Genomic DNA, 12214 nt, shown 5'->3' with positions numbered 1-12214 from the left:
ACACCAACTCCAAGTCCAATATATGAAAAATCTATATTCCTAAAACCCTGCTAAATCTTGTACTTCATTCATCAAGCAAATAAGCATACAAGATAAATTAATAATTATAAAATATTAGGTTTTATATTTCTCAATGCTATATAATTTATTTAAAATATTTGGTTTTAAATGCTCAAGTTACATGTAGAATTTTTTAAGAATCATATTTAGACATCACTGGAATTCAGCTATTTCTACAAAAATACTATATGCCCTGCTCAGGTATCCATAGTTCCCTTTCTGTCTTTTTAACGGTTTGAAGAAATAACTTAGAAGTCAAAATGCACAGAAGGGGTAGAAAACAGTGAACACTGAGTAACTCATTTGTAATTAATGTACAACAGGCTAGTATTTGTTGAGGTCAAAATTTTTATAACATAACATGTATGCTAATGTTTATACAGTTTAAAATACCGATCACTGTTTTATTCATAGTAGTAAAACAGTATTTCTTTAGGTGCATGTGAAAGTATTGGAATTTAGATACATATTTATATTGTTCCCTTTTATTTTAAGGTCCACAAGGAACTGAAGTTGAAATAACTGGGTTTAACCTTGGGTTTGATATCTCAGAAGTTTCAGTGATGATAAATGACAGTGCATGTAATGTGACCACCGTCAATGATAGTGTGCTGCAGTGCATTGTGGGAGATCACGCAGGGGGCATTTTTCCTGTGGCGATGTTTCATAAAACAAAAGGCTCTGCTCTGTCTTCTGTGGTATTTGAGTACCCACTTTACATTCAGAATATCCATCCAAGGCAAGGTAATCCTGAATATAACAGATAAATATTTTATGTTATTTCAGTAAACACTTATTTAGAAAAAGTGTATGTTTAAAACACTGATAAAACGTGTACTTCCTGCACACAAAAATACTTCATTTATCAAACAAATAAGCATATCAGATAAATTAATCATTCCAAAGGATTAGGTTTTGTATTTCTCTTAGTACCATATAATTTATTTATAATTCTTGCTAGTATAAATCGTCAAGTCGCATATGGAATTTTTTTTTTGTCTTTTTGAGATAAGGTCTCCCTATAGCCCGAGCTGCCTTATGTAAACCAGACTGATTTCTATCTCCCAAGTGCTAGAATTACAGGCATGCACTATTACACCTGGCTCCACATGGATTTTTTTTTTTTTTTCTTTTTGGTGTTTTTGAGACAGGGTCTACCTCTAGCCCCAACTGTCCTGGAACTCACTGTGTAGATCACGTTGGCCTTGAACTCAAAAAGATCTGCCTGACTCTGCCTCCCAAGTGCTAGGATTAAAGGCATGGGCAACCATGCCCACCATATGGAATTTTTAAAATTATAGTTAGACATCATTGGCATTCAATTATTTCTACAAAATATTATTTTTCCTAGTTGAAAATTACTTTTATGGGTAAAAACTTTTTAAATGTGTAATAGATGTATTCAACTGAAGTAATAATGCTGCACATAAGTTTTGAGTACTCTGAAATTCTTTATGACATCTCTTTTAAATAAAATTTTAGTTCCTAGAGGTAGTTTATTTATCAGATGTAACATTTATTTATTGAAAATTGAAATTGCTACAATCAAAAGATATTTTGTTTTATTAATAATGTAATAAATTTTACATCTAAGAAAGCTCATTTACTATAACTTCTATTTCAATCTTTTAAATAAAGCAAGTATGTACAGAGAGGAAGTTTACTGTTAATTTATTGAATTTTCTTGTGTTTTTCTTCCTTAGGGAGCTTTGGTGGTGGCCAGACCTTGACTGTGACAGGTGCTGGATTTAATCCACAGAATTCAATCATATTGGTCTGTGGCTCTGAATGTGCAGTTGACAGGTTTGTGTCTGACTCTACAACACTGTTCTGTGAGGTTCCACCTAATAAAGGTAAGCTCTCTAAAAAGGGTGGCAACCTTCGAGAAATGTTAATTTTATAAAAGCCGCAATCCATCTTTCCTCAAGTTGTTGCATTCTTTGGAAGTAATTGAGTCACTTTTATGGCTGACCTGACTTCTAAGAATTTATTCAGAATATTGTTTTCTACATTTGTAATTCTGAAGGTCCTCAATTTATGACATTAACTGATGGCTCTTAGTTTACTGGGCATTCCAAACAGAGTATGCCTTTAGTTCTTCTTAGACTTTAAAGATGGCTTAGTCCAAATGGTTTTGAACCTTGGCTGTTCATTGACAAGATTTGAACCCTAACTGTATCACTGGGAAAGTTTATGAACTTCTCTGTTCCTCAGTGTCTTCATCTATAAAGTAGGATTAATCACAGTAGCATTCCTTATAGGATTATTATAAGGTTAACATATGTAAGAAATGAGTATCCAGAACACAGTCTGTGATTTGCTGTTATTTTAACTCTTCTTCAGTTAGTGGTTAGAGGTGAGTACTAAAAAATCCCCAAATCTCAATTTTGCCACTTATTCTGTGTCCCCAGTTAGGTTATTAAACTCTTCCTTACTTCAATTTTTCTGTTAAATGGAGATATTATTAACCTTACTTTAGTTGGATGTGAATTTTAAACATCTAGTATTGTGTAATAGATTTTCTTTATTATTTAACAAAATTTAAGAAAGTATTCAAAGAAGTTTTTCAGGCAGGGTCCCACTATGTAGGCCTGGCTGGCCTAGAACTCACAATGTAGATCATGCTGGACTCAAATTCTGTCTTCAGAGTGCTGAGATCAATTGATTGATTTTTCAGATGAAAAAAGAACCCACATGGCAGCTAACAACCATCCCTAACTCCAGTTCCAGGGGATCCGACAGCCTCTTCTGTCCTCCGTGGGCATTGCACGACACAGGTGCACTTACCTACATTCAGGCAATACACACATACACATAAAAATAATAAATAAAAATATTTTTAGAAAAGAATATGCTTTATGTGCAAACATTTTCAACATAAATAATATAATAAACAATTGTGACTCTTTATTTGGTATTTTAAACAAGAAATTTTGAAGAAAAATTACCTTTTTACATATGGTCTTATTTCACCACGAAAATTTGTTGTGGGTCTCAGCACTGGCTCCTCATCCTTCTTACATTTTTGTATGGAGTCAGTGTGGTGTTTGCCTCCCCCACGCCCCAGTGTTGCCCTTGCTGATGCCCCCGTGGTTGCCCTTGGGGTCTCTCCTTCTCCCTGTCTCATTTGCAATGTTGGATCCTCCAACTGAGACTAAGCTGGCAGGTTTTCAGAACTGTTCACAGAGTCTGAGAACTTCTTTTTCCATCCCTTGTTGATAATGTACAGAGGTTTTGTGATGTTTGCAGCAGTTTCTAAAGATTGTGTTGGTTCATATACAGCCTAGAAAGAGAAACTGATCGTGGGAAAAGGAAGATAATTAAATATTTACAGGTTTGGCAGTGAATATTGGCCTGATGGCAGAACTGTACTCAGTCTGATTCCTTTCTCAAAGGCAGGGGGCCCGAACAAGCCTGTGAAGTGAGTGTGGTCAATGGGAGAGATTCATCACGGTCCACAGCTCTGTTTACATACAGCATGTCCCTCACTCCGTTCATCACTGAAATATCTCCCAAGAGAGGCAGCACCACAGGAGGGACCAGACTCACAGTCAGGGGATCTGGATTCAGGTACTGCCTTCACACAATCACACATTGTTTCTAGACATAAGCCATTATACCCGCTCTCTCCTATGCTGTACGATAATTAGATATAGTCTTGTAGTGTGTCCTTTTCTGTTCTTACGCTACACTTGAGGTACAAAACAGTATTAACAGCTAATATTCGCTGAATACTTTCTCTGTGCTAGGCACTTTCCTATTCACAGAAAGTTCCTTCTTCATCATATGAGGTGTTTTTATACCACTGTGGGAATGACTTTTAGTCTAGATTATGTCCATTTAAAACACCCCAGCAAGGTCATGTACTCTTGTGTCTTGTGACCAGGCCACTTATGCTGTTCCCTTGGGAACCTCAAATTGATACTCTATCCAAAAAGATAATGGATGATAATTAACATATCAAGACAGAAAGCTGGTACACCCATCTCCATTGCATACAGTGGAGACTGGGAAAGACAGTGATATCGGATGAATGGGATATGCTGGAACTAGGAGTGAAAAGGCCATATGGTCTGTTAAGATTAGGTTGGAGCAAAGCTTGTATTTCCCCAACTGAAGTTAGAGAAACCATTTTGAATAAAATTATGAATGTGGCCAGACTGAAAGAAACAATTCTAGGGACAGAGTTCCAGCAGATAGTTCCAAGAGACAGATGGTTCCAAGAGATAGCTAGGGGAACAGGTGTCCTCTGAGCTCAGATCCATTCTTAAAAACTAAATTTAAGTTAGGTTTTTTATTTGTTCAAGTAATTATTATGTTGGCCTAATAACACTATATCTCATGTTCTGATCAGAAGACTAAACTTAGAGAGGTAAGGTGACTTGTAATCTAACAAATAATTTCACAAACATAAATTGCTTTCTTGTTCTGCCGTCTCTATTAGATCAACTCCAAACGTGACCTGTTTCATTGGGTCAAAAAACCATCTTTTCCTATATCAGATCTATTCCCCTGTACTAGGCTAGGCTCCTTCTGACCCCCATTACTCAGCTGCACCACCATCATTCTTCAGTGGATGAAGTTGACTAAAATCATCATATCAGTGATAGAATGCTAGTTTAATTCCTCAAGTACTTATGATTACTAAGCTTGCATTTTTAAATGGAGACTAATTTCTAAGGCTTATAAATTTGCTAAAAGTTTTATGAAGACCAAAATCTTTCTATCACTAGAATACTTGCTAGTTCATATATTAGTTGGCTATATGCCAACTAATTTTTCTTAACCAGTATTTCCAAGTCTTAATGCAAGTGACAACCATACTTTGATAGACCATAAAGAATGACCCTTGATTGTATACTATATGAATGCAGGCATCTCTGAATATGTGAAGTAGAAGTTTGAGATAAACATAGTTTTGTTATCCCTCTCTTTCTTTACAGTGAAAATACACAGGATGTTCATATCACCATAGCTACAGACAAATGTGATGTTCAGTATTCCAATAAGACACATATTATCTGCATGACAAGTGCTCACACTCCGTCAGGGAGGGCTCCAGTTCACCTTAGCATCAGAAACATCGGCCTGGCCAAATCGGTAATAGTGCTGCTGGGAATGCAATCATAGTAATGAGTCCAGTAAGCTAGAGGGTGGGCTGATTGCTGGTGTATGCTTTACTTTAATATCTCCAAAAGATAATTGAACTGTGCCTATACTAAATTTAAAGTTGCATATGAGATGGGGGTTTTCTTTTTGATTATTATCAACAGTTTTGTTATTTTAGGTTTTGATTATTGTCTATTGTGGGGTAATTAGTAATGGTTTTTTCACTTTATTATTATCTTGAGATAATAAAGAGGTAGCTATCAAATAGTTAAGGTGAGTTATACTTTATTACTTTATTATATTTTATATATGGTTCCAGATACCTTTCTTTGAGAAATTAAGTTTTCTGATTAAATCCTCTGAATTTTACTGCCATTCACATTCTGTTATAGGAGAATGCTGACTTCTTATATATTGATGCTTGGTCCTCCAACTTCTCATGGGGAGGAAAAGCTCCACCAGAGGAGGGGTCACTTGCTGTTATTACAAAAGGACAGACAGTTCTATTGGACCAAAGTACCCCTGTTCTAAAGATGTTGCTCATTCAGGGTAAATATCTGAAAATCTGTTTATTAAACTATGTTGAATACTTCTGTAAAGTTAATTTAATCAAACTTCATGATTATGAGCATCCATCTTTATATTATGGTTTTAAAATATATTTGTGATTATATTATTCAGTGTGTTACCACCAGCATTCTTTAAATATTCTTCCTTAAAACTTTTGTTTCAGTAACTGTGTGGAGGCAATGGTGGGGGTCGGGGGGGTTTCTAATCACAGATGGAGGCGGTCTTCAGGTATAGAAAGCAGAAGTTTAACTGATTTTTTTTAATACTATGTCCCTGTACTGGCAGCATTTCCCACCTCAAAAAATACTGATGTGGTAAATCCCAAAGATCACAAATTGCAGTTTACGCCCATCCTGAAGAGACCCCTGACTGTGCTTGGAAGTTGACTGTGATCCTCAGCTTCACCTGTGACCCTATTGTCACTGTCTGTTGTTGCCTGAGCTTCTCTCTGCTTCTTAATATTCTACTTTTACACTAAAAATTTTGAAATAATCACAATTAAAATTATATATAAAAGAATCATGAAATGATAATAATAAATTTCTTGGGGCTTTTGTACAGAAACTTTGCCATAATGGCTTTAGATGCTTAAAAACTTCTATAATTTTATGATTTTTTTACTCTTACAATTATAAAAATGTTTCATTTATTTGAACTCATTAAGGATTGGATCTTATATAAAAATTTTTACTGTTTCAAATTTATATCAATCTTAGAAAAGCATCTTGGTATATTCTTAATAAGGCGAGTCAAACTGGGTGTGGTACATACCTTTAATCCCAGCACTCCAGAGACAGAGCAAGGGCCTCTGTAAGTTCAAGGTCAACCTGGTCTACATAGTGAAATACAGGCCTGCCAAAGCTACACAATAACAATAATAATAGTCAAGCTATTGCTGTTGCTAATACAAAATAGTAAAAAATTCAAAGCTAAATTTTTTATAAATCAAACTAAAGTTGATGCTATAATGGTTTCCATAGAGATGACTTTGCTTTTGTTCTTAATTTATACTTTAAAACACTGTTTTAACACTGAATTAACTTGTATAGTTATACTATATAATGATATTTTTTAGAAAAACAAATTGTCAATAAAAATTAGAATTTCTTTTGTTGTCAACTCTCAGGGTTTTGTCCAAAGTTTTTGTTTTTATGTTACAAAGTACATAGTACTAGTAAGACATCAGTGAAGGTTAAGGTTTAATATACAGTTTAGCCAGCAACTTTTAATAATATCTTTCTCTATGACATTAAAATTATGTCATTCATAGGTGGAACTTTAATATTTGATGAAGCTGATATTGAACTCCAGGCAGAAAATATTCTAATCACAGATGGAGGCATTCTTCAGGTAGAGAAAACAACAGTTTAACTGATTTTTTAAAAAATACTATGTGTAAAATTAGTTAATTCTGCCAAACTTTTCTGAGTTTATCTTTGCTTAGATCTGTTTTGTTAGTATAACACACTTGTAGGATGTGGTTCTCAGAATATCCCTGAACTTTAATAGGAAAATAATTGTGTGTTATAAAATAGTAGAATTTAAAACAGGAGAAAAAAAAAACCAAAACCCAGGTCTATGTCAGTCAATATGCTTTCCAAAAGTCTGGTGCTACATATTTGGCATATTAGAAAATTCAAGCCTTGTGGGGCTTGCGAGATGGTTCATTCAGCAACGTACATGGCTTGAGAACACAAGAACCTGAGTTTAATCCCCAACACCTCACACACACACACACACACACACACACACACACACATAAACCTACTGTGATGGTGTTTGCTTGTAGTCCAGAGCAGATCCCTAGAGCTTCTTGACCAGCCAGCCTGGTATACTTGGTAAGTCCTAGGCCAATGAGAGACACTGCCACAAGAAAAGAAAAGGTGGACAGCATCCGAGTAATAACAATGGAGACTGTCTTCTATTCTACACACACACACACACACACACACACACACACACACACACCCCAGAGGAATGACTACAGAGATTGTCTTTTAGTCTCCACAAACAAGTACACACACACACACACATACACACATACACATACACACATACACATACACAAAAAATTTAAGGCTCATTTTGAAAGAAAGATATGAGCAACTAAACAATAAATTCTCAAAGAGGGAAGAAAGAGAAAAAGAATTGTGTTTGCATGATTAGAATTGTGAATTGCTGAGTTATAGTTTTCTGAGTGAGGCCTGTGAACTCTTGCAGGTTGGAACAGAAGCATCTCCATTTCAACACAAGGCCACCATCACTCTGCATGGGCACCTTCGGTCACCTGAACTCCCTGTATATGGTGCCAAGACACTGGCTGTGCGAGAGGGCACACTGGATCTACATGGTAGGCTAAGTCACTCCAGTGCAAACTCTCAGGGCGTCTCCTGTTTTGGCATCCTCTATCTCCATGTTCCCTCTTCTCACCCCTTAGCTGGGGAAGCTCCCCACACAAGCAAGTCTCAGAACCAAAGTCACTCTTCCCTTCTCAACTATCCCCATGCTTTCCTCACAGTTCTTTTTTGTAATGACCAAACACCATTGTTTCTATTTGCACAGTACGTAATGACTATTTACTTATTTATCGATAGGAAAAGTCACTAGCTCTGGAGTCAGATGGTTGTGATTTCTTACATTTTTATATCTGGAAACAAGATATTTCTAAAACACAAAAAATAAAGTTATAGTAGGACTTTTCTATATATGTTCTTCTAAAATGGTTTTGATCATGTTTGAGATTATTTTAAAGATGCATGAGTTGAGTATTTATTTATTTCAAAGAAAGGCAATTTTTAGCACATTTTTCCAGAAATAACATGAAGCATCTTACATAAAAATATATATACAATGAAGTTTAAGGAGTGGGGTTGGGGTTAGGAATAAGAAATCAAAGACCAGGGCTAGAAAGATGGCTCAGTGGTTAAGAACACTGGTTGTTCTTGCAGAAGACCGTGTTCACATCCCAGCACCCACATGGCAGCTAATAACTGTCATAACTCCAGTCAGCCCAAGGGGCTCCGACAGCTTCTTCTGACCTCCACGGGCATTGCACGAGAAGGGCTCACTTACCTACATGCAGGCAATACATGCATACACATAAAATAAAAATGAAAAATAAGATTTGAAAAAAAAAGAAAGAAGTAAAGGACCAAAGGATTTGACAACATGGGGTCAACTTTGGAATAATGAAAGTTTCCATTAGCTGTTCTTTTTTTTTTTAAATCCTAACATGCCGTATTGGGCTTGTTAACAGAGCAGGGTGGGGGTTTATTTATAGATGATGGGCGCCCCCCTCTCCCCATTTATGAGTGCACTGGAAAGTTCAAATATAGATCCTGTGACTTTCTGGCAGCTGCACAAAGTGGCAAGAGAGGTGCCTCATGGCATTCTTGCCTTATATAACCTTAGCCCCTCCCCCACATGCAGCTAAGGTCAACTGATTGGGTAGGAGGGGTAACAACTCCTCAATGAGTGTGGGAAGGAGGTGTGACTATAGGTTGCTGGCAGGCATAGTGGTCCCAGGACACTTCCAGTTAACACTCAATCCCTTCCTCTAGCTCTTACATTCTTTCTGCTGAGTTGAGTTTTTTTTTATAGTTGATGTCTTCTATATTTTAATAATTGATAGCTTTGTGAATGTTGAATATTATGATTATAAATGCCCTACATACTACAAAATACAAAATAAAGATAGCTTTGTTTTTGTTCTGAATTTATATTTTCAGACCCTGTTTTGTGGAATTGATTTGTGTCATTATACTAATTAATAAGTTTAAAAATGGTCAGTGGAAATTAGAATTGTTTTGCTGTCAACTCTCACTCTTGTCCCAAGTTTTTATGCTTTTATGTTACAAAGTACATGGGTCAAGCAGGTCCTATCAACCATGGCAAAGATAATGATTTTCCACTTCCATTGTGTCAATATGATCACAATTTATTTATATCGTGTTTCTATAAAGAAACTTGTCATAACTGGAGTACACCATTGTGAAAGCATGGTTAGTTAATTTTATAAAAGCAAACATTATTATAAACCTAATTGTTATTTTTCCAAAACAAGCATTTTTCATCTTTCTTTCTTGAGAAAAATATAAAATCCTAAAGTAAAATAGACCTTCCCAAATGAATTTAATGCAGAAAAATTAACATGCATAAAGTATGTAGTAGTCCAGAAAGTGTGTCTGAAGAAATGTTTGATTTGCATCTGGGCTCCAGGTCTGCCTATTCCTGTGGTCTGGACTCGATTGGCTCACACCACAAAGGCAGGAGAACGGACTTTGATTGTACAAGAAGCAGTGACATGGAAGGCGGGGGACATCATAGTAATTACAAGCACTGGGCACAGGTATGGAGACCTGCAGGCCTAATGATGTTGATTTATGTGGGATACAGATTATTTTTTAAAGTATGTAAAGGAGGAATGATTATGAAGGCTCCAAACTGTTCGACTTAAACTTGAATCCTTTAGTAAAGAAATGTAAATAACCAAACACATGTGTGTCAAATGTTGCCATTCAATTGATCACCAATGTGCTTTATCAGTGGTTGAATTTATTATTAGAATGTGAATAAATCTGAACCAAAATAAAAGTTTGTGCAATAATAAAATATTTTGTTTTACATGGTGAAGTTCTAAGGTAAGATTTCATTGGAAAGAAGCCTTCTGCTATTGAAAGTCTTTGAAAACATCTGACTTGGAGCTTTAACTAAATATATTCATGAATGTGAAAATGTAAATGAGCATCTTTGTTTGAGGTCACCAGAGAAAAAGATTGAAAGCCACTAGTAACCTCTTACCTTACAGTTGGGCAGTGTTTCCCAAAGAACAAAATTGGTGGTAATGATTGAGAAAAAAGGAAGAAATCATTATTAAAAGCACGATGGCTAATATGACCTTTCAGATATTGAAACTGCTTATGATTCCTAATTTGTGTTTAGTTATATATTACAGTAATTAAGAAATTAAAAAAATATATAGCTACCCAAAGTATATCAGGAAGAGGGGACAAATACTAAGACTGGATGTGGTTATGCTTATCAGGAAATGAAGAGTTATTTATGACAAGAAACAAATATGTCAAAGCCACGATTGAATTTAAAATTAAAATGCAAACTGCCATTTTGATTTTGCCATATTTCAAGTTAAAAATAGGCATGCAGATGTAGGAAGAGCTAAATATACACTTACGTGCTAAGCTTTGTAAGTGCTCATTTTTTTCTCTTTGTGAAAGAGAATTTAATTACATAATTGCAAAATGAAAAAGGAGGAAAATCACAGGGCTTATTAATAGAATAGAAAAATCCTTATTTATAACCTTTCTTTATAAAAGAGCAAGTTTACAATTTAGAATAGAGTTGGTTTTAAGAAACGTGAATTAAAGGATTCCCCTCCAAATCTCATTTATTATTTAGTAGGTGAATCCTATCTGAAAAATTATAAATTCAAGGTTAAGAAAATGACTTCTAATGTCAGTTGGCCCATGTTTACTCCCAGCAACACCACTACCAGCCCAGGACTATCTTATGTGGTCTCTCTCTGCTTCAGCAGAATTGCAGTGCTATTAATACCTACATCATACAACTGCCAGGGGGACACAGTGAGATGAGATGTTCAATGAAAGTAAGTGATTCTTGAACATTAGGCATCCCTACAAGAGAAAGAAAACGTGTTTATGTATAGTGTATATGGCATATATGAATATCATTCACAACTTTGTTTTCTAGGGTTAGGGATGTAGCAAGGCTGGTAGAGTGCTTGTCTAGCATGCATGAAGCCTTGACTTTTTTCTCCAGCCCTGCATAGCTTCTCATACATTTAATGACAGCATTCAGGATGTACAGCCAAGGGGATCAGAAGTTCAAGGTCATTCTCAGCTACATGGTGAATTCACGAGGAGCCTAGAATATATGAGACCCTAAAATAAAATAAAATAAAATAAAATAAAACAACAAAAAAACTACCACTCCCCCCCCCAAATAACTCTGTATGTCATCTGAATCTAAGAATTCAAGACAGAGCAGCCTAAACTTCTTCCACATGCCATCTGTGAGATCTTGACTATTGATTTACTCTTAGATATCTTTACAGCTCCATCTTTCCTTCCCTTTCCTTACAGCGCCTCCTATGGGTACTTTTGGGATTTTAGATTCCTGTGACCACCTGCCATCTTGGAAAGCAACTTTGTTCTATATCTTCTCAGTTCTCTCCTCATTATCCTCTATTTTAAAAAAAAAATTAAACTGTTTAAATAGTATGTGTCTATTTGATCCACTTCAATCCAAGTATCCCCTTTTCTCTTCCACAACTCTAGAGCCTAATTTTTCCTCACCACATTCCCAGTCATCCCCCAGTCCCCACTGTCTTTCACTTCCAGTGTATCACCAAGTTCCTTCAATTCTGCCCCTGTGCTATCCCTTCCTTTCCTGCTCTCAGTTTAACTTAGTTTTTCAGTGTCTCATACATGCATGATTA

General features: G+C 35.7%; 1 protein-coding gene across 1 annotated transcript in view; it reads left to right on the top strand.

Moving 5' to 3' along the window:
- The window catches only part of Pkhd1l1 (PKHD1 like 1), a 171424-nt gene that overhangs the window by 98165 nt on the left and 61045 nt on the right, over positions 1 to 12214 (top strand). Inside the window, exons 39-46 of the mRNA XM_017802801.2 lie at positions 556 to 804; positions 1764 to 1913; positions 3456 to 3630; positions 5004 to 5160; positions 5562 to 5718; positions 7010 to 7089; positions 7960 to 8089; positions 9958 to 10087. Coding sequence (XP_017658290.1) covers positions 556 to 804; positions 1764 to 1913; positions 3456 to 3630; positions 5004 to 5160; positions 5562 to 5718; positions 7010 to 7089; positions 7960 to 8089; positions 9958 to 10087 — 1228 coding nt within the window. The remainder of the gene's footprint in view (positions 1 to 555; positions 805 to 1763; positions 1914 to 3455; positions 3631 to 5003; positions 5161 to 5561; positions 5719 to 7009; positions 7090 to 7959; positions 8090 to 9957; positions 10088 to 12214) is intronic.

This window comes from Nannospalax galili, unplaced genomic scaffold (assembly GCF_000622305.1).
Source record: "Nannospalax galili isolate Female #2095 unplaced genomic scaffold, S.galili_v1.0 scaffold284, whole genome shotgun sequence".
Taxonomy (NCBI): domain Eukaryota; kingdom Metazoa; phylum Chordata; class Mammalia; order Rodentia; family Spalacidae; genus Nannospalax; species Nannospalax galili.
This window is presented reverse-complemented; position numbering and strand designations above follow the sequence as displayed.